The sequence below is a fragment of the Branchiostoma lanceolatum genome, chromosome 13 (assembly GCF_035083965.1).
Source record: "Branchiostoma lanceolatum isolate klBraLanc5 chromosome 13, klBraLanc5.hap2, whole genome shotgun sequence".
NCBI lineage: Eukaryota > Metazoa > Chordata > Leptocardii > Amphioxiformes > Branchiostomatidae > Branchiostoma > Branchiostoma lanceolatum.
Genome location: NC_089734.1, coordinates 13,080,863 through 13,107,347, shown reverse-complemented (window position 1 = coordinate 13,107,347; position 26,485 = coordinate 13,080,863). Strand labels below are relative to the sequence as shown.

The following is a 26,485-nucleotide window of genomic DNA, read 5'->3' as shown; positions in this document are numbered from 1 at the left end:
ACCAACCTCGAATGTATTGAGATATATCACTTCTATACAATTCTATGAGCTAACTGACATGTCTAAACACAACAGTACCCACTTTATAACTGTCGTTCTATGCAATGACAAGTTTGTGTTACAAAACCATATACATCAGAAGTATGACTTCTGCTTCTTAGGTCTAAATGGTACCGACAGATAAGACAGTGACATGAGAGGCTCATCTCATTATTTCACAAGCTTTATTGATCTCAAACCGTCATGCAATTTTGTTAGTTTTGTGCTAGCCATATTTTGTGTTGTGTTCTGTCGTTATTATTCGTGGGACAGTACCGGTGCAGATATTGACCCTGCTTTACATTGAGTCAACAAACTTAGTCCCTTGGTTGCACTTCCCTTAATCGATCAAACAAACGGTGAAGCAGAAACACTGCGGATGAGGACGCTGAATCCTCCCGATGTGTCCTCTCCGTCCGTCACGAAGTGCAGGGCAAACGTCGTGTCCAAGGAAAATTTTGTCCCCGGAGAAAATGCTTGTCCGCAGTATCTTTGGGAGGGCGGGGCTCCAAGAGGCCTGAAATTAAGATGAAATACTTATTGGTAATTTGTTGTGGAGTCTAGAATTGTTAGCTTTGGTGCGCTCCAAACGTCGCTACCTGATTGATGATTTCAAGTGTTACCAAAGTAGTGATATGCTCCGAAAACTATTTTGGGGCCCGGTCGGGACCCTGGATCATTTTAACTCGGATTTGAAATCATCGCTGACCTGGTAACAATTAGACACCGTGAGGTAACACCGGAACAAAACATTTGGGGCATCGGGGACAGGTCAGGACTACACCCCCTACGGGCACCGGCGCAGTTGGGACCTAAGAATTAGCAGGTATACAGACATAAATGCAGATGTCCTCTGATTAGTTGTCTTTGCCATAGAAATATGGTAATATTAAGGTAGAAAATAATGACTAGTAATGACTTTCTATACTTACGCATAAATTTCCACATAATCATCCGTACATTCACTGGCGTTGTCGTCTGTAGAGCTGTCTGGCAGGTCAAAGTTCAAAATAGTGACGTGCAAGGCGTACCCTGGGTCTGTGGTGATGACGTACCAGCAGTCCAAGTTGGAAGGATACAGTTTGGGGTAGTCTGGGGAGGTGATGATGTCTATACCTGCACCAGGGACGTACTGGTCTACCATGCAGTCTGTAAGAACAATGAAAAAATCTAATTCAATCTATACCACTTGATTGCAATATGAAAATAACAGACGTTTCAGATGCCCATCCGACATACTTCTTCAGTCATTCAACAATAGATTAATTGTCTTATATCCACAGCCGCCACAAAACCACCACACCAATTTTCTGTGAATATGCATATAGCATGCATCAGTCATTACTAGAACATCCATTCAGATTTTAGATTGCACATTGTTATTATCTCCATGAAAAATGGAGATATGTTTTGGGTCTGTCTGTCTGTCTCTGTGTGTGTGTTTGTGTTTCCGCACTACTGTAGTCAGCATAAATCAAGAACATCTTGATGGATTACGATGATATTTAGTATGTGGGTGTTGTGAAGCCGAAATGCAAGGTCAATTTTTGGCCCCCTGGTATGTGACATTTGTACTGCAGCAGAACTTTTTGTATCTTTTGACATGGACGTGCCATGGTCTTGATTTTTGAGCGGCAGATAGCTTGTTATGGCTTGTTTTGTATGGTGAGGGATGAGTAATTGTGAAAGCTTCAACAACCTGTTACAGGCACCAGAGTGGCCGCTTGTGTGGTCGGTGGGATGTCAGTGGTCTCCCGGGTAGACGTTGACCGGCTTGGGTGGTCAGGCACGGTCGTGGAACCGACCGTGGTCATCTGAGTTGTGCTAGGCTCCACACTGTAAGTGCTGTCAGTGACGACAATTGCGTTGGTCATCTCCGGATCGCTAGGCGTCGCTTCTGATGACGTGTACGGCAAAGAGGTCGCCTCTTCATTTGGAGGAAGGGTGGGGTTTTGCTCCGTTGTTACTGTCGTCGGTTGCTCTGCTAAAAAAAAGTTGATATGATGTCTTCATTGACATTTCAAACTTTGTCCCATGATAGTTTCTGGTTAAGTTGAGTGAAATATTAACCGTTGACGGTATAGCCAAAAAATTACAAACCTGTACATTTGAACCCGTCTCCTGTGTATCCTACTGAACAGTTGCAACTAAACGACCCGTCCGTGTTGGTGCAGGCGGCTTTGTCGTCACATGGAAAGTTCAGACATTCATCAATATCTGTGGAGGATAGATAAAATACAAATAATGTGTATGACTAGGATATTGTCATAAGACTTTTACTTCTGTTTTACGCTACGTGGTAGACGAAGTATCTGCTTGCACTCAGTAAAGGGGTGGTTTTGCAGTACAGAACCAACCATTGAAATCTTACACACCTGTGCAACTGAATCCGTCTCCTGTGTATCCGACTGAACAGTCACAACTAAAAGACCCGTCCGCGTTGGTGCAGGTGGCTTTGTCGTCACATGGAAAGTTTAGACATTCATCAACGTCTGTGGAGGTTAGAGCACATGCAAATAATGTCTATGATTAAGGTATTGTCAGATTGTATATTTAACAAGACTTTTACTTCTCTTTTCCGCTACGAGGTAGACGAAGTATCTGCTTGCACTGTAAAGGGGTGGTTTTGCAGTACAAAACGAACCTTTAAAATCTTACACACCTGTACAACTGAATCCGTCTCCTGTGTATCCGACTGAGCAGTTACAGCTAAAAGACCCGTCCGTGTTAGTACAGGTGGCGTTGTCGTGACATGGAAAGTTCATACACTCATCGATATCTGTAAAACATGCAAACAAACACGACAATTAATACCAAATGTACTGAATCAGATTATATCAACAACTAGAGTTCCACGACCTCATACCTTCGCCGACTGATGTTAGCCTTTTCGAGTGAATGCTTATCACTCAGTATGTAAATAAGGTCCTCGATTGCATGAATTTCAAGTGATCCTTTTCTCTACACAAAACACAGCATTAAAGTAAAATCTTAGAAAAGAGGGCCATTGTAGCATTTCCTCATATATTATGTAAATGAGGCCATCATGATTTATGTCTGATAACGTCCACATTTGATTATCTCCCAAACGCCACAAGAATGAAATCCCATCATTTACCACTCTGGAATTATAGTATTTTGTCATAAATTATGCAAATTAGGTATTCGTTTGCATAATTGATATCTATCAATATTCCTCTCTTTCTCAGTTACATGTCACGTGTTTGACTACAATGGAATGCAAGGGTTTGTATACTTTTTCACATCACAGATCCTGATTTGCATGATTCTTATACGATCATGTAAATCATCACTCAAACTATGTACATCCCTACAAATCATGACGATCCGTCATCACCTTCTTGAGTTACTAGTATTCTCTTTCAAAGTTTAAAACAAACCCATACCTATACCTACACGACTTCTCCCAAGAGTTATAAAAATAATCACTGTAAGAATATTTTTGCTTGATTGGGATCATAACTTTTATCTTTACTACAGAAAATAAGGCAATTTGTTGGCAATGTATTTGCTTCAATTATGCCCCTATTTTCATAGTCGACATATCAATCAGTTTTTATCAAACCTATACCTTCCAACAGGGAGAGCATTAGATCGTAAGGCTGCTGTGTTTAAATGCCCGTGTGACCTCCCTGACCCCAAAACAGAGCCCTGCACCAGGCAAGTAAAGTATCACATGTGTCCTCCAGGGACGTCTCACAGGGAGCGTGCTCCGGTAAACTAGGTCACCTGTCAGTGCAATTTAACCTGAACATATAGATTTAAAAATAGCAAATTGAAAGGGAATTGTAGACATTTCCTTATAAATTATGTTAATGAGGCCTTGTCATGCATGATTTTTGTCTGATATTGTTCACCTTTACTTAGCTTCCTAATGATACAAGAATGAAATTCCAATCATTTACTATTGTGGTATTTTCAATTAGTATTTTCTCATTAATTATGCAAAATAGGTAGCTATTAGCATTATTGGTATCTATCGATACCTCACTCTTTTTCAGCTATATATATCACATGTTTGAGAGTCCTATTTTGAAAGGCAGAAGATTTATAAGCTTTCCTTGCTAATTATGCAAATTAGCTCCTGATTTGCATAATGAATATTCAATTATGTAAATCATCAATCGAGCTATCTACATACCATAAATCAAGACGATCCGTTGACCATAAGTCTAGTTATTCATGTCCAAAGGTCAAAACAAATAAATTAAAAACACCCGGTGCAGCTCCAAACAAGCCGCTAGAGGGCCCAAACGTGCACAACTTACTTCATGTGGCATGGACTATCTACCACACAAAAATCATGACCGTAGCACTTGCAGAAAATTCGACCTCAAACTTTGAAGCTACACTGCAGTACCCAAAGTACCCGCTAGGAGGCCCATCATCGAACTTGACCTTCCCCTTTAATAAATCTACCTATTCACTAAATATCATGCACAACCATCAACAGCTTCTCGAGTTATCCTGTCAACAAACAAATACGCATTCATAAACAGCCCACTGAAGTACCGCAGAAAAATGCCAGGTGACCCATTTTTGAACTTGAGCTTCGTTTTCACAAGCTCTACGTACCCACCAAAAATCATGCAGATCCATCATCAATACGTCGAGTTATGTTGTCTACATACAAACACACTAACAAAAAAAGTCCACTGGAGCACTTTAGGAAAACGCCAGGTTAACCATTTTCGAACTTGACCTTTGTTCCCACAACCGCCACTTACCTATCAAAAATCAGCAAGATCCGTCAAAGTTCTCTCGACTTATGATCTCGACATACATACGGACCCACTTTACAGCTGGCGTAACCGATAACATAACCTTACCGCGAATGCATACATTCCCGGCGAAGGTAACCAATGCAGACTTGAAAGAATATTTTAATATAGCCGTATTGACAAACATCTACATGTACATTTGAAGCCATTACCACGTGCAATATACTTTGGCAATTAGGTTTTAAGGCATTTTTATTTTCAGTTTCTTCCTTCATTCACAATACTCATCCCAAACAACTCTCATGTATAATCTTAATTTTTCTCTAAATTTAAAGTGCAGTAAGAAACTTTCCACAATGCCATATTTTTCTGAATGATATTCCTGGTGAAACTACACGTTCATTAATTAAAGAGAGTAAATTACGCACCAGCACAGTTGAATCCGTCTCCTGTGTATCCGACTGAGCAGTTACAACTAAAAGACCCGTCCGTGTTGGTACATGTAGCGTTGTCGTGACATGGAAAGTTCATACATTCATCGACATCTGTAAAACATGTAAACAAACACGATTGAATAATACCAATTGTACTGAATCAGATTGTAACAAAAACCAATGCAGACTTGGTATGTTTTAATATAGCCGTACTAAAAAACATTTACATGTACATTTGAAGCCATCACCACGTGCAATATACTTTGGCAATTAGGTTTTGAGGCATCGATATTTTCAGTCTCTTCTTTCATTCACAATATTTATCTCAAACACCTCGCATGTATACTCTTGATTTTTCTCAAAATTCAAAGTGCCATATTTAAGAAACTTTCCACAATGCCTTTTTTTTCTGAATGGTATTCTGGCGAAACTACAAGTTCATTAATTAAGGAATAGAGTAAATTACGCACCTGCACAGTTGAACCCATCTCCTGTGTATCCGACTGAGCAATTACAACTAAAAGACCCGTCCGTGTTGGTGCATGTAGCGTTGTCATCACATGGAAAGTTCATACATTCATCGACATCTGTAAAACATGTAAACAAACACGATTGATTAATACCAATTGTACTGAATCAGATTATAACAAAAACCAATGCAGACTTGGTATGTTTTAATATAGCCGTACTAAAAACATCTTCATGTACAGTTGAAGCCATTACCACGTGCAATATACTTTGGCAATTAGGTTTTAAGGCATCGATATTTTCAGTCTCTTCTTTCATTCACAATATTCATCTCAAACACTCCTCATGTATACTCTTGATTTTTCTCTAAATTCAAAGTGCAGTATTAAAGAAACTTTCCACAATGCCATATGTTTCTGAATGGTATTTCTGGTGAAACTACAAGTTCATTAATTAAGGAATAGAGTAAATTACACACCTGCACAGTTGAATCCGTCTCCTGTGTATCCGACCGAGCAGTTACAACTAAAAGACCCGTCCGTGTTGGTGCATGTAGCGTTGTCGTGACATGGAAAGTTCATACATTCATCGACATCTGTAAAACATGTAAACAAACACGATTGATTAATACCAATTGTACTGAATCAGATTATAACAAAAACCAATGCAGACTTTGTATGTTTTAATATAGCCGTACTAAAAAAACATCTACATGTACATTTGAAGCCATTACCACGTGCAATATACTTTGGCAATTAGGTTTTAAAGCATTGATATTTTCAGTCTCATCTTTCATTCACAATATTCATCTCAAACACCTTTCATGTATAATCTTGATTTTCATCTTAATCCAAAGTGCAGTATTAAAGAAACTTTCCACAATGCCATATTTTCTGAATAGTATTCCTTATGAAACTATAAGTTCAATAATTAAGGAATAGAGTAAATTACGCACCTGCACAGTTGAACCCGTCTCCTGTGTATCCGACTGAGCAGTTACAACTAAAAGACCCGTCCGTGTTGGTGCATGTAGCGTTGTCGTGACATGGAAAGTGCATACATTCATCGACATCTGTAAAACATGTAAACAAACACGATTGATTAAAGGCCATGCATGGACTAGAAAACCACCAGATAAATTTAGCTAACGTAAACTTCCAGATCTCAGCCTGCTTCGGAATGCCGTGGTGTTCAGATCAGTGAAGGGGCTCGCTGGCTAAGACAATTTACCAAGTAATGAAGTTACTTCAGCACACGTTTGAAATCATATAGTGTAGAAAAGGAATCAAGTATAGTTGCACATAAACAAGTCAGCTTTGGAGTACCTGAGTAACCAAGATTATGAAGCAATTGCAACACTGGCCTGCCATACTTACTGGTAGAATGTCTCAGACATATTTTGGCTGTCAGTATACAAATTACATGTACAGTTCTACAAAGCCCCAGTCTATACTGTTTTTTTAGCCTACCAAGTAGACACAACAATTGTATAAGTCATATTTCTGGACACACAGCTATCAAAGCTAATAGAGCTCTGCGGAAAATATAAATAGAATTCCAACTTTGAAGAGGTTTCTTTGACGGTTGAAAACACAATGTTATGGTTTTCGGAAAGTTGCCTAGCAAAGTTACGTATTGTATTGCTTATGTAGCTTTGTTACACCTACATGAATCTGGATTATTTTGTTTGTCTGACAATGGTTTCTTCAAAAACTAGTGAGAGAAATACAGGAATTGAGGGATTTTCAAACCCTGAAACGTCAGTTAATATGCAAATGATTTCCTGTCGTCTATATATGATGCTTATATGATTTCCTGTCGTCTGCTCTGATCCCGTACTATTGTTCTTTGAGCCAGACGTGTAGAGATCCCCTACAGAGGATAATCCATTTATGATGTTGGGATGAGGGTTGGAGTCAATTCAGCTACTAACTCCGGATATCGATCCCTGACAGAAGATAGTTTTTATAGGAGGAGAACCCTGGACCTTGCTTTCTAGTCCTTTAATACCAATTGTACTGAATCAGATTATATCAAAAACCAATGCAGACTTGGTATGTTTTAATATAGCCGTACTAGAAAACATCTACATGTACATTTGAAGCCATTACCACGTGCAATAGTCTTTGGCAATTAGGTTTTAAGGCATTGATATTTTCAGTCTCTTCTTTCATTCTCAATATTCATCTCAAACACCTCTCATGTATACTCTTGATTTTTCTCTAAATTCAAAGTGCAGTATGAAAGAAACTTTCCACTATGCCATATCTTTCTGACTGGTATTCCTGGTGAAACTACAAGTTCATTGATTAAGGAATAGAGTAAATTACGCACCTGCACAGTTGAATCCGTCTCCGGCGTATCCGACCGAGCAGTTACAACTAAAAGACCCGTCTGTGTTGGTGCAGGTGGCGTTGACGTGGCACGGAAAGTATATACATTCATCGATATCTGAAACGACAATTACTCACATTTTTTTTAAATTCATAACATAAGAGAAATCAACATGGACCTGCCACTTCTTGTACATTCAAAGCCGTCCCCACTGTGCCCATCAGTACAGTTACACACAAACGACCCGTCCGTGTTGGTGTAGGTGGCGTTGTTGTGACACGGAGAGACCATGCATTCAGAAACAGCTGTGGAGGGTGTAGACTTTATTCACTGGTATTTGCTAGCGTTAAAAAGGACCAGTTTCACTGCATATTGGAGGTCACAGCCTTTGCAGCAAAATGTAGCTCGAGAAATGTTGTCATTTGAACTGCTTTTTAAAAGGCGTTCAATTCTTTCGTAGTAGTTTGGTTGCACTCGTCTATTGTTAGCGTGCAGTGCAATATGAGTCATCAGGCTTTTTTCTATCAGGAAAAACAAATGGGAGCAAAGAAAAGTGACAGGCTGAAAAGGAATGACCCATGGGTGATAAAATATTAACTATAAGATGATATTTCTGTGTTAGCCATTAGTTTTTGATACCCAGCAATATTTGATACGAAAAGTGTGAAACGTTCAAACTTCAGTTCAACTTGGATATTGGAGATTTCTTTTTAGACAACCAGTAAATTTCACCTGTTGACGTTTCGCTACTTATAGCGGCGTGAAGCAGTACTCCAGTCAGAAGCTCTGAAGAAGATTTCTGACAGACACCGAAACGTCAGCAGGTGACATTTACAGGTTGTGTAAAAAAAACTCCAATATCCAATGTTCTACCGTTTCACATGTTCTGTTTAACTTGTTTCAACTCACCAGAACAGTGTCCTGACCCGGACATCTGGTACCCAGTCCGACAGGTACAGTGGTAGCTCCCGTCAGTGTTGACACAGTTATGATCGCAGCCTCCATTGTTGCTCTGACATTCGTTTATTTCTGCGTTGGACGAAATTTAAAATTTCACTATCTCATAAGTGAATTTAAGTAATCCTAACCCTCCATTCCATATTTCTGTTGCGTCTAGACAACCCTTGTATAAGAAACATGATCTGTTCATACGTCTACATATGTACAAAGAAGCGAGAAGAAGTTAACTCTTTTGGTTTAGCTTAGCTTATCACTTTCGTCTACCATGTATGTTTATACTATGTACTACATATGTTTCACTGCATATGTCACTTACATGTTAGTTAGGTTCATGTTAGACGACCTGTATCTAGCCCCTCGGGTACGAATGTACAATAAAGGTCTTCATTCATTCATTCATTCATTATTTCACCCTGGGACCATTATTGTCCATATCAATTCATGTCTACATCAGATAACAAAATGTAAGGTAATGAATTATACATGGTCAACACATAATGAAACAGGTACTGCAGCAGTACAATACAGTCATTTGTGAAGCACAAACTTGATTGCTCTTTACCATGTTGATGTTTGCTCGTTTTGCCAGCCCAGCGATCTAAAGTATTTGATGTGAAGGTAACTTCATACCAGTTTGGCACAGAGGCCGGCGATCCACCATGCAGTCCATATCATTCCAGATAAAACCAGAATCCTTTTTCATCTCCCCACAGTCTTCGCCGCCACAACAGTCGTTTGGCTCTCCCGGGTCCCAGTTGCTGTAGCCGAGGCTAGATCCGTCAGACCATCGCCAAACGCCCTCCCTCTGAAAGTAAGTTGGACGTAAAAGGGTAACAGGAAATCACAGATCATACTGAAATAGTTTTATTGTTTTATAGGAACAAGCTGCTTTGATTTTGATAGCGTTCGTAGACATCGCTTTACGTAAATTTCAACCCCTTGTACAATGAATGTAGCTTTTTCCTGTTGTAATCTGTGAAGTGTGGGCGCGTCTATTTTGACAAGACATTCAATGATATCAAATTCCGTTCCATTTCGTTCCATTTTGCACTTTCCGTATTATATTTTTCCACCTCGTTCCATTTCGCACTTTCTATAGTTATATTCCATTCCATTTCGTTCCATTTCGGACTTTCTGTACATCGATACGGGGTCATACACAAACTATAATTTCTAATATGCATATTAAACAAGACGTATTTATCGTGTGAATGCAAGTGAGGATATAAATCTGCCTGATACCTGTCTATCAGTGCAGCCGATCCAACAACTTTCCCTACCAGCATCGATCGCCATGTTTGCCACGAAGCTGTGCAGTTGAGATGACTTGATGTGTACCAGGTGTCCACCATATTGATGACACCTCGCTTCGGCCTGATCGTAGTTTAAGCCCACTGTAACCACCCTGTAGCGGTAGCCACGATAGTCCCTTACCAAGTCTCCAGAACCTTCAATACAAATTGCACCAATCTTAACAGCTGTACAAAGGATGTCTAGCTTTAACAAGAGCATTGTTCTGTATGAAGAATTCGGTTTGTTGGAGAAGGTTTTAACCTTCTCAAAAAACCCTGTCTACTAATTGATTTCAGATATTTCTCTTGGGATTTTTATTACCCCACTACTTCATTTCTTTCACCAAATCTACGTGCATGTACGTACCCCCTCCGAACAGTAGAGCCGCCAGCGTCAACACAATGGCAGCTTGCATACTTCTTCTTCGTCAGTGGTTGCAAAGGGATGGGTAGACTGCTACAATTATATTACCTGAAGATACGTTGAAGATATGTTACGGTACTTACCAAACTTTGAAAGGTATAGATTTGTAATGTACAGTAATGTAAATGTGTAATCTAAGACAATGCACGTGATAATATGTGAAACAATACAACATTCCTCAACTAATGGCCTCCCAAACTTAGCTGATGACTGTGTCCTGTGAATACTTCATGGACTATTGCCCTTAGGTAGAGAAAGAATGACAAATTACTTGTTTTCAAAGTATAACGTACTCTAATATGTGATGTATTTGTGATAAGCGTGCAATTTTTTGGACTAAATTATTAGCCTACTTTTATCCATGCTGAAATGCTCAGGGTTGATAGAAGACCTCATAATGTTTGCTTATATTCATGTTTTAATTATTGGCACAAACTGACCTTCAAATCTAACACAAAGAATAAGAACTCACCAACTTTTCAGCTGTGTCTACTGCTTTCTTCCGACTGAATTCATTCAGTACATATGGTCTCCCAAGGTTGTTTTTTTACATTATCAACCTCTAGCACACTGAAGTAGCCGTTTGTCACCCAATCTCTATTGGTTACAGAGTTAGGCAGCTGCGAGAAGGTTAAAAGACCAGTTTCCTGAGTTGTAAGATAAGGACAGTGGAAATCAAATAAGCCAGCCTGGCGAAAACTAGTCAGCTGGATTGACTCCCACAAGGTGACCTACCGATGAACTTGTAGAATGAAGACCGTTTTATCAACTATAACTGTATCATTTGAATTGTTCTTAGGGTTTTTCCACTTAATGTACAGACTAGATGTTTAGAAAAAATGATACACTGAACCAACTTCAAATGATACTGTAAATGCAGAAATGCTCGCGGTGGTTATATGTGCACGGTTTTCGCAGCGACCGTTTCACAAACTTAAAACCACCGCAAACATTTTTGTCCTATACTGTAGCAGTGACTATAGTGTTGCCACATGGACTAAAATACATTAAATTTTACATCATTGATTTCATACAATTTTATGAGCTATGTTTGAACATAACAGTACCCGCTTTGTAGCTGCCTTTCTATGCGATGACAAGTTTGTCCTACGAGACCATATACATCAGAAGGATAACTTCTTCTACTGAGATCTTATGGACTTGCATTCATTCAATACTTAGTAATAGCTCGTTTACACAATAGCTAATACCAGATGTTATATATATTTACAATGCTCAAGCTCAAGATGTAAATTCCACCATTCCACCAAGCAAGAAGACCAAAGACTCTATGTACTGCGTGCACTTCAGACACTTCTTTATCATTGTGCTTAGTTTAATATTTGAAACTTATCAAGATAATCAATGTCTATATTCATTAAGCACCATTTGTCTGGGTTATTTTAATTTAAAAAATGCTATAACAGCAAATGAAATACTATACTTATGTACAACTTTCTCTGAACAAGTTATTTTTTTTCAAAACTAAGACAAATTGCTCTCTCAGTCTCACATGAATCATCATCATATCTCACATGAATGAAACAAGTCGAATACAAAATGTAATATATTATTATTAATTAAGGAGTATGGTTGAAGATACTTGTACATCTTGCCTTATACATCATGTAAAAGTAAACTATTAATGTGACATGAAATATATCATAGCTTTGTGGGCTTTTTCTTCAAATTGAGAAGGATAAGTTAAGGTACAGGTGTGTTTGCTCTTCTCAGAGCCAAGTATCCAGTCACAATATCTGATGGCAGCATCCGTATCCTGGAGAACTCATCAGTGTTGGCATATCTTATCTTGGTGTGAGGATCTGTGTAGGAGGCCTGTGAAGAAGAAAAATACATTGACATAGATACAGCAAATGCTTTCGTAATCCCAATGGATACCCTAAGATCCCCACATTAACAGCACAGCATTGCCAATGCCTTCCCAAGAATGTTTTGAACACCTGGATATCTGAAGTGTGCATACCACTAGCTTTTTGGGGGGCTAAATAATACACTTTTTGTAGCCAGCCCGTAACCATCAGCCACCCCGTAACCATCTGCCGGCTGGCGGCTGGTGGTTACGGGGTGGATGATGCTTATGGGCTGATGCTTACGGGCTGGCTACAAAAAGTGTATTATTTAGCCCCCTAAAAAGCTGATTCAGAGCCTGCAACGGAGGCTGGCATACCACAGGGATCACTCGAAACAGCACATGCGTTATTAGATATCTTTGAATTCACAATTTTTTGATGCTACAGTCTTAGGGTTCCTGGTGGAATTATGAAAATTAATGTCAGTATCAGATATAGTTACTCCATTAACTAGGAATAGGTGTTTGCAGAGCAGTAAAAGTCAATAAAATATCGAAAACTTGCCTGTTTTTGAAAATATTAGACCAGGGTTTTATTGAATGCTTTCCGTACTATATTACCTTACTGTGAAAGAGCTGATTGAGAGCATTTCTAATCATGTTTATCTGACAAGTGCTATAATCAAAATGTTACCAGATTTCATAATGTACTTGCTCTTCAACCCTAATATACCAAAAATGCAATCCAAACTTGACTACTCAAAGCTAGATAATAACATATAAACAAATACATATGTATTGCACATTTTGCTGAACCATAAAACATGCTTATTCCCTTTAACAATGACAACCAATAATATGAATTACAGATAGTCAATACTCACCGGCAGACCTGATAAATCTGAGTACTTTTTTGCTGGTTTGAAGGAAGGAGGCCCATCTAAACTGCTGTCTGCAAAATAACAGAAAATTATGAGTTGAAGGAGGAGTATCCAACTATTGTAATGTAGTCTATTCTGACTTGTTAAGTTTGATACTGATAGTCATGGTTAACTAAGGGCACATGCAACCTTTCATCAATTACAACAAAGTGCAGCAAGAGAAGACTGCAAGGAATTCAGGCTACAAATATTTTCAAAAACAAAACAAAGGTAGCAAGTCTAAAATCTTACATGTAGGGTCGTCTGGTTTCCATGGCAATATCCGCTCCATAGTGAGGATCTGTTTCAGATTCTTCCATGTCTTCGTTTTCTTCCCAGCTGATACGCCGCCCTTCCCAGAATGCTGTGGGGCCAAAACAAGAAAACAATTTTACCATATCAACAACTACTTAGTACGTACACAATGTATAGCAAAACCTATACAGTAGTGACAACTACTAAACAATGACTCCCCGTGTGGGGGTTTCTAATACTATTTTGAGTCAAAAAGTTTAAACCGCCCACTGTCTCTGTAAAGTGATGAATAGGTCGGTATGCAATGGTGTAGAACGACCTCCTTATTCATGATTCCTCTAATGAAGTAGTCCTGTCCAGTACAGTACTTTTACTTGATAAAAGTAGAGCCTGCATGGTGACTCAGTGTTTCTATGTTGTGTGCAATTAACTGCCAACATACTGTAGATTAATTTATGAACATGCTAATAATACACTTTGATATATAGAATGTTTTCACATATTCAAGCATTGACATTATTTACCACAAAATTTTGGTCCTTGAAGACAAACTGCTTGTTTGGTGTGGCTTCAGGTGCCGTGGTAGCTGCAGCTGGGTTCTGACTGACTGCAGCTACCTCAGGTGTTTCAGGTGCAGATGCAGCAGCTGCTGCTGACGGCTGCGGAGCAATAAGGATCGAACAGTTGAAAGCAGTGTGCCAGATGCAATTTATGTTTTAACACGCAAATTATTGCAGAAACAACTAAACAGGTACATGCAGCTGAATTTTTTGACAGATTTGCACGTGCCACAGATGCTTCAGGTGCTAATTGCTAATTGTAAGCCTGAACTGAAGCGTGGTGATTACTTTCCAGCCAAATTATGGAGCTGCTGCAGAATTTCGAATTTCTAGATTTCTTTTTCCCACCCGGCGCATACTTTGGGGGAGGGGGGAAATGCTCAATGGTCAAAATATAAGCGTCGGCATGATGGTATCGTATGTAAATCGGTCAGAAATAGGCAAGAGAACTTTACCGTGCCCGGACGTCGTCTCTTCCCTCCAGTTGTAGCGGCGGCAGGACTGTTAGGACGTTTGTTCGGGCGGCGGGACCGAGAATTTCCACCGGGAGACGCCATGTTGGTTCATCTAACCCCTGACCTTTAATGGATCAGTCCACTGTAAAACTAGGGATGTGGTAATTTATATTTTACAGTCTTACACTGCAAAGAATCTTGATTTTGCACAAAAATATGTCGAAAAAAATAACAAAATGATATTGTATGTTGAATTGATAACGTTTAGTCTCCATTGATGTTTTAGATTATTTTGTGCCCCCTCACAAAGTTGCAAAGCCTTTTGACCTTTGACAAAAATTGTTGGTATGCGAGCGACCAAGATCTACGTCCACGTACGTATTTATCTGAAGAAGGCCTGATTTTTTTGGTAGATAGCTCTCTGGACAGGGAGTAAGTGATACATGTTTGGACCCCTTGGTGGCTTTTTTGGGAACTGCAGGAGCAGGTTTTGCTGTAGACTTTGAAAGGAAATAACTCAAGAAGGGCTTGATGGATGGTCGTGATTTTTTATATGTAGATTGAGTAATGATTTACATAATTAGATACTAAATATATTATGCATCTGAAAAATAGTCCCGTTTGAGAAATTATCCCCATGCTTCCCATGAAAAGTGTCCCCATAAAAAGGGTCCCCAAGAAAAAGTTTCCCCATGACAAAGTGTGCCCCATGAAAAATGCCCCCCATAAAAAATATCCCCAATGAAAAAGGGTCCCCAATGAAAAAGTGCCCCCCATTTAAAAGTGCCCCGCATGAAAAAATGTCCCCCATGAAAAAGAGTCCCCCATGAAAAAGTGTCCCCATGAAAAAGTATGCCCCATGAAAAAATGCCCCCCATAAAAATATCCCCAATGAAAAAGTGTCCCAATGAAAAAGTGTCCCCCATGAAAAACGACTTTGTAGTCTCGACCTCTTGCGATGGGGGGAACCCAAGTGAGGTTGACTGCTTTACCATTTTACCTTGTATCATTTGAACAGGGCGGTTACCTAATTTGCCCTGCCAGCATATTTTGGAAACTATCACCTCTGGTGTTTTTTCTCAATTTTTGGTTATGCTGTTGCCAAATGCATGATGATACGAATTTCCTCCTTCCTTTTACTTTACCAGAGAAATTGTTGCGTCGATCCTGCAATGCAATGAGTCTTCTGGACCAACTCACGAAATTCTCCAAAAGCTCGCTGCGACGCACGGAAACTCACGTGAGAACTGTGGACGGGCGAGAATACGTCGAGTCACGTGACGAAAAGGGCCGATCAAACTTGACCCCTGTGGGCGCTAAGGATTATGGGTGGATCGGTGACGTCAAACCTGACCTACAAGTTGCAAAAATTCGTCCAGGTCTATATTTAGGTAACTTACCTTTTTAAAATGTTCTAGTGTTGTTTCGTCTTAAAAAAAGAAGACTTTTATCATCTTCAAATTATCTTCTTCAAATTTGATAAAATGTTCGAACTTGTTACCAAGAATTGATTTCAATGCTTTTTATTGACATGCCATTTGTTGTCTGTTTTTGTTTGTTTGTTTTTAGGGTCTCAAGACGTAACTGTGCGGCCAGAATTACTCAGATCTAACAACGTCACTCACGTTCTGAACGTCGCCGCTGGCGTTGAAACGGAAACATTTCCCGACGCTTTCACGTACAAACACGTTCCTATCTTAGACCTTCCCGAGACCAACATCATTGAGTTCTTTCCAGAGTGCTTCGCATTCATCCACTCAGGAGTGACCTCTGGCGGTGTGTTTGTGCACTGCAACGCGGGTGTGTCCCGCGCGGTCTCCATCGTTGTTGGCTACTTGATGACGACAGAGGGGTTAAATTTCAAAGATGCTTACGGACAAGTTAAAGAGATTAGGTCTAGCGCAAGACCAAATGATGGATTTATGAAACAACTTAAGGACTACAAGCCGTCACTATAAAAATTATGTATTCAAAACACGCAACATAAAAGTAAACTTAATTTCTTCAAATAAAGACCGTTTAATGAAAGACAAAAATACATTTTTTCTGTAAGTCATGTGAGATAATACAAGTATATGATGATAACTACGAATTTATGTGTCAAAGAAATTATGATAGCAATTTTTACTATGAGAATGTGCCTATAAATCATATAATGGGAAACAAACAGTTGTCATTTGTTTACTTAGTAAACATGGGCGTAAGTCTAGCGCGTGGTTAAACAATACACTTAGGTGTAACCTGGTGATAAGTAATATATTACCGCGTAAGGCTACAGTTGGGTCGTAAAAAACTATTAACGTAGGCCAAATTTGAAAAGAAATTATATTTATGGTAAGAATATTACAATAAAAAAGACTTTCTCTCTGTAACGTCTCCAAGTCTCCTATAGCCATGTGGTAAAAGTGCAATATCTTTACTTTTTATACCCCTAGAAAATAAGTGCATTTACCCCCTTTCAAATGTGTACTTATGATTACACGCGTAGCAGATAAAGGTATGTTAAATATACTATACATTTTAAGTATTTGGAGTCTACATTTTCTGACACAGTTTAATTAAACGTCGAATATATAAGCGTTGGAAAGAGCTTACTGATAGATAAACGGTTATGCGCCTTACAGTGACAATCCTAAATTCTAAACATATTATTCGAGTAGACTCAGTATTAAAACTTAGAGAGCTGAAAATATTCTTGATCAAACTCCGGTAAGTTTATCTTCGATGAATGCGATAAGACTTCACGGCCTTCGCGAGGGATTATGGGTAAGAGAGCCCACTACTCACTTAGTCTTCCATAAATTGACAATATGGCAGGAGGTTTGTCAGTTTTATTACTCCTCTTCGTGCTGGGATGTCAAGAAGGCGTCGCGGAGGACAGGGAAGATGAGTGGGACCCTGACACCATGCCCGGAACTAACTTCGACTTCACCGTACATATCCCTGCGCGTACCGAGGAGTGTTTCTACCAGTTCGCACGACTAGGAGCTAGGATGAACATACAGTATCACGTAAGTATCAGGACCCGGTTAGAATTGTCGTACGACCTTCGCACGATTACAAACTGAGGACACATGTCAGATAGTCCTGCATATGTGCAATATATATATAAGATTCAGTTGAAAGAAAGATATATTTCTGCAGATTGCAAGTGCACAACTTTATCGATATATTCTATCCTGAGAGTCGGACAATCGTAGAAAACATTGTAATTTAGACCAAATTAACATGGGCAATAGAAAGTTCCAGTACATGTATACACTGTTAGTTCATTTTCCTCCTCATTTTTTATAACTTAACGATATCACGATGACGATACAAAACATATGGTTTATTTCTACGATTAGTGTAGCTTTGTTGACCCAACGAATGAAGTAACGTATTTGTATAGTGGGATAGATAAGAGATTATTGATTAAATATACACACTACACATACCGAGCTTAAATAGCTATATTCTGAAGCTAACTCATTCAGATATTAATTCGTTGTTTCTGGTTATACACCTGTTGCGCGACAGATCTTATTCAGTCACTGACGGTAGTACTAGTGGATGCGACCTGAAATATCTGCCGGTGTCCAAAATGTATTGCTTGAGTAACTGTTACCTTGCGTATCACATTACCTGGATGTCTGACCTTCGCGATCGTCGACGTATCAAATATCTATACATCAAGAGGAGATCGTAAATCATAAAAGAATCACTGGTTCCAGATATACTTTCACACAAAACAGCTCTTGATTTTATGATGCACAATGTACACGATAAGTCACGGTTACTGTCGTTTACAATCAATATGTGTTACCTACTATATGTCACCATCCAAAGAGACGGCGGGCGGTATAGACTTCTTGGCTATTTTGGCCAATTACTGACGTCACTTCGTGTGTCTTTAAGATCACGTGACCTATGTGATTGGTCATTTAAATCCCGAGGAAGACAGCTGCATCCCTGACAGCAATGGGGCAGTAGAAAAATTGATGGGCAAATTCTTGTGTTGCAACATGTTCTTCTTTTTTTTACTAATACTACTATGCAATTTTCTTGTTCTCTACCAGGTTATAAACACTGGGATTGGGATGGCCACTAGCAAGGATAAAAGCGTTACACTGCGCGTGCGCAGACCAAAGGGCAAGCCGCTGAAGAGATTGTTTCTGCAGGAGGAGGCGGAAGATGAATACGTCATCGATGAGGCTGGTGAGTTGTTTTCTTTTATTTACATCATTGAGGGGTTTTCAATAAGCTCATTACTTAGTTTGCAAACTTAATCATCAGCAGACAACGATTGTAACAAGTACAGCGTTGCAAGTTCAAGTAATACAGCATAACTCGACATGTGCTAAAAGTTTACTGTAGGACTTTTTTGTCATTCTGCGATTTTCATCATTTTTTTCATCAGCACTTTTCCGCGTTCGTTGAGCAACTATCGAGTGACGAAAACTCTTATTCCAATTCAATCCGGCTCAAATCAATTGTTGTCTTTTGTAAGTTTCGGATGCTTTTGTCTGCAAGATTGTACTTTTAACATCATGGATCACGTTCGGCGAATTCTACAGTCATAACTCATGTAAATTCGATTTTGATACCGGTCGCTCAAAGGTTTCCAGTCAGTGGAAATGGGGGTTATTGGTTGGATATAGGCGAAGAGTACAGCTGCAAAGCTTAAGAATCGATTTATAATTAGTATTTTAAAAATCTGACTGTTTCATTATACCAAGCGTGCTGAAACGTTGAGTTTAAAACTGCGGTTCTCCTACTTTCCGCTAGGTGCATACGAGATCTGCCTGTCCAACTCGCACAGCATGTACATCAGTAAGATGGTGTACCTGTTCGTCAGCGTTTCGTACAAGGAGGACTGGGAGCAATACAACAAGGTTCTCGTCGACAACTTTGAGTCGATGCAATCCATGGGTAACCTGACTGTGAGTATTACGTTCAGTTCATTAATTGATATGTTAAAGGCATCTAGAGCATTTTATGAGGCTTGAAACTTGAATAAAAAACTACAATTTCTAGTCATTCCTACACATCGTAAGTTTCAATAACACTATACCATTACATATCGACATTAAAGGAGCAAAGATACGATGTCGTTGTGTGGTGAGAACTGATAGAAAATCCAAGCCCTAATAGACTGATCCTGACTGTCCATCACAATTTGCATTTTTATGTTTTAATTTTGCATTTCTACGTTTTGACGGAGGTGGGCGGGGCTATGGTATCGGTCTATTTACACTAGGCGCGTCAAACTAAAATATCACCATGTAGCTTATTTTTGTGCCGATTTTGAGCACTTTTGATAAGAAATCCGCACGCAAATGTGGTAAACTGTGGCATTAAATGTCAATTTCATAAAAATTACAGCAACTAGGATATTTCCAGTTTTCAAGCCTCATAAAATGCTCTGGTTGCCTTTAATATTTCAAACAAATGTTGAAAAGATTGTGCTGCTGCAAAACTAATACGCATCAATAATGATATTAATCTTTATTCTATATTGCATATTCATGCCTAGAGGGCGAAATGCACATATACTTGGCGTAATGAATGTAAGAAATAAAACCTGGAACACAAAAATACTACATTCTAATATTTGTACCAGAACGTTATTATGTACTATGCACTAAACCATTATATACTATCTTGAATCTGTATATGTGATAGTTTTTTCTTTATTTTTTTTCAACACATAACTGCGTACAATTCCTATTTTCTTATATATGATTTCCTTTCTAAAATCAATTGTCAACCAATTTTTTTTTTTACTCCTACGGACTTTTTCCTTAAAATTGTCAATGTCAGCAACAAGATATAGATATTCGTGCAAATAAAAAGTGATCGACAATATCTATGACAAAATATATTTTATTGTGTGTTTACTGCGTATTTATTACTTATAAAAATGGATATTTTCTTGGCAGAGAGCTTTTTTCCGTCAAACTTCATTGTTGTTGTTATGCCTATTGACAGCAAACAATGTCCATGGTCCGCAACCGAGTCAACTACATGCTGAGCTTCCAAAACTACAATCGGTGGCATTTTGCTAAAGACCTCCGAATGGCAAGAATCAACAAGTTCTACGTGCAGTTCTGGTCATTTCTGCAGTGTGTCGTTATTGTCGGATGCGCCTTTTTCCAAGTGAGTACATGCACTCATCTTATTACGTCGTAACAGGTAGAGATTTTCTCTTGGAAAATGTATCACTGGGTTTGAACCAAAATGTAGGATGTAAAATTTTAGATTCACACAACCGTTACTAAATTTCCACATGAAATGTCACATTTTCTGAGCCTCGTTCATAAAAACACACAATATCCAAAGAAATTTAGCTAGTAGTTTACGTCAAAGAGACTAACAATACGATTTATCAGAGATTACTGTAATCACGTTATAGTTCATGTTTCATCGTCATCATACTCCTAAATTATTCATTTTCACGGTTGGTTACGATTTTCTTTGCATTTTTTCCGCTTTGAAAAACTGATAAAATTCCAAGTTTGTATCAGGTGTGCACTTTGAAATGAAAACATCTGTTTTCAGGTGTTTTTCGTGAAGAAGCTGTTCAACGTCAAGACTGTAACTCCGACCAACAAGCCACGATGCTAACGTCAACGGTTTGATCTTAAGTTGGTAGTTAGAAAAATATGGGCTTGCTAGTAAGAGGTAAACGCTAAGAAAAGATCCAGCTAACTTTAAGTAAATAAGCTTTCAGTAGGGCAATTACTACAAGTTCTTACATATTGCTAACAACCGATGTTATCTGTTAATTGTTTTGAATAGTTCCTTTCTTCTTGTTGAATAAAGACTAACGTCCGAGGAAGATATCATTATTAAATAGTTATATCAAGTAATATTAAATTTGAGTGATATAACGATGATTCCAGAAGCAAGCAATATTTAATATGGTTCTAATTGTTTAAGATGATAGTTTTTTTCAAGAGAGGTAATTTGAGATGTATACAAAGGAAGTGAGCTAGTTATCTACTAGACTGAAAGAAACCGTAGCCTGGCCAAAATACATACATGTAAATAGCCTGTTAGCAGTTAAATTACGTACGTAAGAAACTGCTTGTCATAACTAAAAGATAATTTGATACAACATTAGAGTTATACGGCGAGATTTTGACCAACCTGAATATGACGACGTTTTCTGAGAAGAAAAACAACACTTTTGACGTCTAATTCAAAGAAACGTTGTGAAAGATCTGTGAAAATTTGATTGTATGTGCGAAAAATGTTGAAAGTTAATCTTTTTCATACCATTCCACGTGCGTTATTCTCCCTCATATCAGCCCACGTATACCCTTGCCGGTCCGCCCCTAAAGAGTCAATATTTACATAGGCAGGTGTATTTTGCTGTGCGCTAACATTTTGTGTGTTTTGCTTTTGAGTTATCAACGCGTATCAGATGTTCGGTTCTCACGGTGAAACAAAAGGGCCTGAATAAATTCTCTAGTCGCTACAGATTATACCATGTTTTCTTTACAGATGCCTGGTAAAACGAAGAGGGGGCGTTGTATCTTTTCAATCTGACCGACAGATTTGGAGAGCTCTTTATGATAATAACATACACATTCTCTATAGACGCCAGGCAGAAAAATTCAAGGAAAAATTGAACTGATTGTACTGTAAATATGCCAAATGTTGTTTAGATTATTGCAACAAAAAAATTTATTCTAGTAATCAAATGTAGTATTCAGTGAAGGACAAACCCCATAGAAATACAAGCAAAGACAGCAATATGCCGCATTTTTTCTCCGTTGTTGTTGGTCCCTTATTTCTCTCGCAGCGCCTATACTAACGCTAAATGAATCATACTCCCTAGCTAAAACGTGATTAAATGGCCCAACACCAGGCCTTGACTACCCTGAATTTTTCCATCTCAAACACCCAAACAACAGGCTATTTCTTTACCAAAGCTGTAGCTAACACGTATAGTGACACGTACTCTCTACATCTACCAGCAATATTTCTCCCACGGTAATATAATAGATGACCCGCAATGCAAACACCATAAGTACTGTTGTTAAGTACCGGGTAATATTTCCTCCCAAACTCACCACCCTTATACACGTTGAGTCGCTAGTCAGGACGCAAAATGAACATATTTTTGCAGTTCCTAGCTGTGTTCTACGTTTTAGGTAGTGTAGACGTTATAGGACAGGAGCATGTGGATGAATGGGATCCGGACCATGCACCGGGGACTACGTTTGATTTTTCTATCATGGTGAAACCGAGGAGTGAAGAGTGTTTCTTCCAATACGCGAGGGTGGGCGCCAAGATGCACGTGGAATTCAGGGTACGTAACGTAACGTTATGTTGTAAAGTTAACCCCCGTAATTCCTATAGGCACATTGCTAAGATCGCCACATTACAAAGTCGGAATGTAAAGATATATACTAAATCAGTACCAAAGTAAGAATATTTGTTGAGGTCTCTACAACACCATTACTAGTATTTAGTATGAGAATACTAGTTGACGTTACACACCTTTCCACTGAGGCGGAGACCAAAAATCTCATTATTAGTTCGTTGATAAAAATGTATTTTGTAAGTTCTGTGTGCTTTTGGATCATACCTTTACATCATGGATGATATTTCATCCATCAAATAATAGGTCATACACATCCATTTGTGGTCTCCATCCAGCGAAAAGATGGCCTAACGAATTTTTGTCAATAGTGCGTTGCATAAAAGATTGTATTTTGGTCTATACGGTACATATTTAATTAGATAGCTTAGCTTCCCCCAAAAGGTACATAAAATAGAACAGACTTGTTGAAATCTGAAATAATATTCATCATACATAAATATGTACCTTTTTTGGGAGTTAAGTTGAGATTAAACTTACCTATTTATAATAGCCCCTTTATGATCTATGATAACATTAGCCTCTTTACATACTATTACTTTAAGCTCCGTCAACTTTTTGGCGACGCCTCAGGGGTGCAGCCTTCTTCTCAGTTGTAAAACCAGAATTTGAATGTCTGTGATAATATACTCTCTATATAGGTGGTGAAGGGCGGAATGGTTGAGAATGACCGTTTCATCAACTTCATGATATTCCGTCCTCACGGCCCCCCCTTGTCGAGGCTTTTTGTCACAGAGGGGAACGAAGATACGTACGACATTGAACAGCATGGTAAGATTATAAACATAATTTTCTTATCAATTATGCAAATTAAACCCTAATTTGAATAATGCACATACAATTACGTTGTATGTGGCTACATATCAAAATCATGTTGCCTACATATCAAAATCATAAAAATCCATTAATCTTATGTTAAAATTAAAGTCTGCAAATAAAACGTCCCTGCAGTTCTGATATAAACTGCTAGAGGACCCAAACCTGTGACACTTTTCCCAAAGCGCAAGAGCTATAATCTAAGGCCCCAGAAGTGTAACTATAGCATGTCTAGAACACGATATATGCATGTTTTCCCAACATTTAGTATGCCTTTCTAAAATTGCACTTTTTTACAATTCGCCTCGCTTGAATCATTAATTATGATTAAAGATGTGCAATACTAGAAAATGACAGTAAATGTTGTAAAAACAGGCATAAAGCACAGAGACTGAGCTGGACCCTTACATCTCATAATGGACATATCATACATTTATCATATATCTTATGTCATAACATAGCTTCTCTGTACAGGTGTGTACCAGATATGTGTGTCCAACCCCCACACTAAGTTCTACACCAAGGTGGTGTACCTGTTTGTGTCCGTGTACTACCAGGATGAGTGGGACAAGTTTGCCAAGGAAGAGTTTGACTACATGATATCAATGAGAAACGTCACGGTATGTCATAATTTATACAAATTTAAAATCTTAAAATCATGAGTAAGCCCAACACTCAACTATGTACCAAAGCTAAGATATACAAGGATCAACTTTTCAACTACCACTGTCGCCTTCTTCAGGATCAATACTGATAAATCACTTCCGAACGTAAACTCGCGAGAGTTATAGACACGTGGCCTAATTGACAAGTGTCTTTATGGATACGTGAGGTCAGCAATAATCAAACGTACCAGGAAGTTTATAACGCCCTCAGTCTCTGTTGAGTGATGGCTGGAGTGCCCTGATGTATATGGCCTCCTTTATACCTCTCATTAAGTAGTCCTGTTCGGTGTCTAGTATTCTGATTTTGTCTTAAATTGTTGATTCAAAAGCTGCATGTTTATTACGAGAAAACTTGAGAATTTCAAAAGTTAGAACAAAACACTTGAAATACAGTCAAACCTGTCTATAATGACCACTCAAGGGATTTGGCCACAGTAGACAGGTGGTCACTATACACAGGATTCTTGATGCGTGTGTCAATGGGAATAATAAGCTAAGGGACCACTCTAAAAAAATTCCAGAAAAAATTCTAAAATGTATATTGAGATATGCCGTATATGTTTTCCCAACCCCATAACTGTTTAACGCACTAACTGAACTTTATATAATTTTCTTTTCATAAAGGATTGTGTACGTAACATTTTTCCTTAATTTCTTTCTTTCCAGACTACAATGAGAACAGTTGACTGGAAAGTTCAACAGATGACACAACACCAGGTTCACAACCGACATTTCCTCGCGCGTGACTTCTACCTCATCCAGTCAAACAAGAAGTACGTGGACGCCTGGTCGCTCCTACAGTGTGTCGTCATCGTGGGGGCATCTCTGTTTCAGGTGAGTTACATGTATACTAGTGTAGATCCTGAACAGTGTACCTCACTGTGGTTTGCCGTTGAGTTGAGTTTATTGAGATACCTTTAGCCCCTCTAGGGGGCTAATCTTCCAGGGCTCATAAACACTACATGTAATACTGTTTGTATTTGCTCTGGTTTTATGTTTATAGTTCAGATCTCAAGGCAAAATTATCACACTGCGAACACATGGAAGTGTGAAGTACATTGTACCATGTACCCTACTTCAGGAGGGAAAAACCTACTTTTAACTTAGATAAAAAGACTCTTTTTACACAACCAAGAGATTTATTCCACCAACGTTTCGGTGACCATCTGTCACCTTCTTCAAGGCAATTCTGACTGGTTCACATATAGCAATGCAGCACAGGTGTTGGGCCACTGCTGCTGCTAAAGCTTATACATATTCAGATGCATTCGTAAACGCAAAATATTTACATATGTACAATCACAGGAGATGACATCACTATGCGGTCCCAAACGTACAGAAGTGTAACACATACACAACTATCGATTAAAAACAATGTAACGACTCCTTTCAACTTGTTTGAGTGTCTGCAATTCCCAACAAGGTCACATACCAGGGGGCAAAAAAATTCGACCTTAACCATTGTCTTCCCATTAGGGTGAAGACCTACCCACATACTTGTAACGAAATATGATCATAATCCATCCAGAGGTTCTTGAGTTACACTGACTACAAAATCTGGAAACACAAACACACACATATGATACCTTAATTTCATGTCAGTAATTATACACAATGCAGTATTGCCATAAAAAATTATGTTCATACTCAGTGATGATATTTTTCGTTTGTGGGACTAAAGGTACTGCAAAGAACTATGGGTAAGGGGGTGAAGTGTACCATCTCTGCTTGCCTTGCCTTTTAATTGTATATGATTTGAAAGTTTTACTTCATTGACTGTACATGTATGTACAGTAAAACATTCATTTATTTTTACCTCATGTATTTCAGGTCTACTTTGTGAAGAACCTATTCAACACCAAGTCAGTGACACCAACTAACAAACCAAGATGCTGAAAAAAGGAAATAAGAGCAAGAAAAACATAACATTTTTGTCTATC

General features: G+C 38.6%; 5 protein-coding genes across 5 annotated transcripts; 2 read left to right on the top strand and 3 right to left on the bottom strand.

Annotated features, from left to right (window-relative positions):
* Positions 1-207: 207 nt before the first annotated feature.
* LOC136447944 (tumor necrosis factor-inducible gene 6 protein-like) lies at positions 208-1,186 on the bottom strand. The gene is made up of 2 exons (XM_066447083.1): positions 972-1,186; positions 208-556 (listed from the first exon to the last, which is right to left on the bottom strand). The coding sequence occupies exons 1-2, from the start codon at positions 1,181-1,183 to the stop codon at positions 388-390; spliced, it is 381 nt and encodes a 126-aa protein (XP_066303180.1). The 5' UTR covers positions 1,184-1,186; the 3' UTR covers positions 208-387.
* A 4,015-nt stretch (positions 1,187-5,201) lies between these two features.
* On the bottom strand, positions 5,202-10,685 carry LOC136447653 (fibulin-1-like). The gene is made up of 8 exons (XM_066446693.1): positions 10,637-10,685; positions 10,220-10,425; positions 9,608-9,782; positions 8,927-9,046; positions 8,018-8,134; positions 6,639-6,755; positions 6,162-6,278; positions 5,202-5,326 (listed from the first exon to the last, which is right to left on the bottom strand). Exons 1-8 carry the CDS (start codon positions 10,683-10,685, stop codon positions 5,202-5,204), a joined length of 1,026 nt encoding a protein of 341 aa, XP_066302790.1.
* Positions 10,686-12,367: 1,682 nt separating this feature from the next.
* Positions 12,368-14,820, bottom strand: LOC136447568 (INO80 complex subunit C-like). The gene is made up of 5 exons (XM_066446567.1): positions 14,694-14,820; positions 14,203-14,337; positions 13,676-13,787; positions 13,388-13,455; positions 12,368-12,529 (listed from the first exon to the last, which is right to left on the bottom strand). The coding sequence occupies exons 1-5, from the start codon at positions 14,793-14,795 to the stop codon at positions 12,398-12,400; spliced, it is 549 nt and encodes a 182-aa protein (XP_066302664.1). The 5' UTR covers positions 14,796-14,820; the 3' UTR covers positions 12,368-12,397.
* A 1,024-nt stretch (positions 14,821-15,844) lies between these two features.
* Positions 15,845-17,353, top strand: LOC136447652 (dual specificity protein phosphatase 19-like). The gene is made up of 2 exons (XM_066446692.1): positions 15,845-16,092; positions 16,256-17,353. The coding sequence occupies exons 1-2, from the start codon at positions 15,871-15,873 to the stop codon at positions 16,649-16,651; spliced, it is 618 nt and encodes a 205-aa protein (XP_066302789.1). The 5' UTR covers positions 15,845-15,870; the 3' UTR covers positions 16,652-17,353.
* Positions 17,354-17,460: 107 nt separating this feature from the next.
* LOC136447651 (uncharacterized) lies at positions 17,461-26,479 on the top strand. The gene is made up of 10 exons (XM_066446691.1): positions 17,461-17,704; positions 18,752-18,890; positions 19,461-19,615; positions 20,664-20,831; positions 21,234-21,269; positions 22,810-22,992; positions 23,706-23,835; positions 24,355-24,500; positions 25,212-25,379; positions 26,376-26,479. The coding sequence occupies exons 1-10, from the start codon at positions 17,504-17,506 to the stop codon at positions 26,439-26,441; spliced, it is 1,392 nt and encodes a 463-aa protein (XP_066302788.1). The 5' UTR covers positions 17,461-17,503; the 3' UTR covers positions 26,442-26,479.
* The last annotated feature ends 6 nt before the right edge of the window (positions 26,480-26,485 follow it).

Excerpts from the sequence above, each read along its gene's own strand:
- LOC136447944 (XM_066447083.1), bottom strand. The coding sequence starts at position 1,183 with ATGGTAGACCAGTACGTCCCTGGTGCAGGTATAGACATCATCACCTCC. Across the intron at positions 557-971 it reads GATTATGTGGAAATTTATGC|GCCTCTTGGAGCCCCGCCCT; the intron begins GTAAGTATAGAA and ends TCTTAATTTCAG.
- LOC136447653 (XM_066446693.1), bottom strand. The coding sequence starts at position 10,685 with ATGCAAGCTGCCATTGTGTTGACGCTGGCGGCTCTACTGTTCGGAGGG. Across the intron at positions 9,783-10,219 it reads TCGGCTGCACTGATAGACAG|AGGGAGGGCGTTTGGCGATG; the intron begins GTATCAGGCAGA and ends ACTTACTTTCAG. Across the intron at positions 5,327-6,161 it reads AGACGGATTCAACTGTGCAG|ATGTCGATGAATGTATGAAC; the intron begins GTGTGTAATTTA and ends CATGTTTTACAG.
- LOC136447568 (XM_066446567.1), bottom strand. The coding sequence starts at position 14,795 with ATGGCGTCTCCCGGTGGAAATTCTCGGTCCCGCCGCCCGAACAAACGT. Across the intron at positions 14,338-14,693 it reads AGAGACGACGTCCGGGCACG|CCGTCAGCAGCAGCTGCTGC; the intron begins GTAAAGTTCTCT and ends ATTGCTCCGCAG. Across the intron at positions 12,530-13,387 it reads CAGATTTATCAGGTCTGCCG|GCCTCCTACACAGATCCTCA; the intron begins GTGAGTATTGAC and ends TCTTCTTCACAG.
- LOC136447652 (XM_066446692.1), top strand. The coding sequence starts at position 15,871 with ATGAGTCTTCTGGACCAACTCACGAAATTCTCCAAAAGCTCGCTGCGA. Across the intron at positions 16,093-16,255 it reads GTCTATATTTAGGTAACTTA|TTTTTAGGGTCTCAAGACGT; the intron begins CCTTTTTAAAAT and ends TTTGTTTGTTTG.
- LOC136447651 (XM_066446691.1), top strand. The coding sequence starts at position 17,504 with ATGGCAGGAGGTTTGTCAGTTTTATTACTCCTCTTCGTGCTGGGATGT. Across the intron at positions 18,891-19,460 it reads ATACGTCATCGATGAGGCTG|GTGCATACGAGATCTGCCTG; the intron begins GTGAGTTGTTTT and ends ACTTTCCGCTAG. Across the intron at positions 25,380-26,375 it reads TGGGGGCATCTCTGTTTCAG|GTCTACTTTGTGAAGAACCT; the intron begins GTGAGTTACATG and ends CATGTATTTCAG.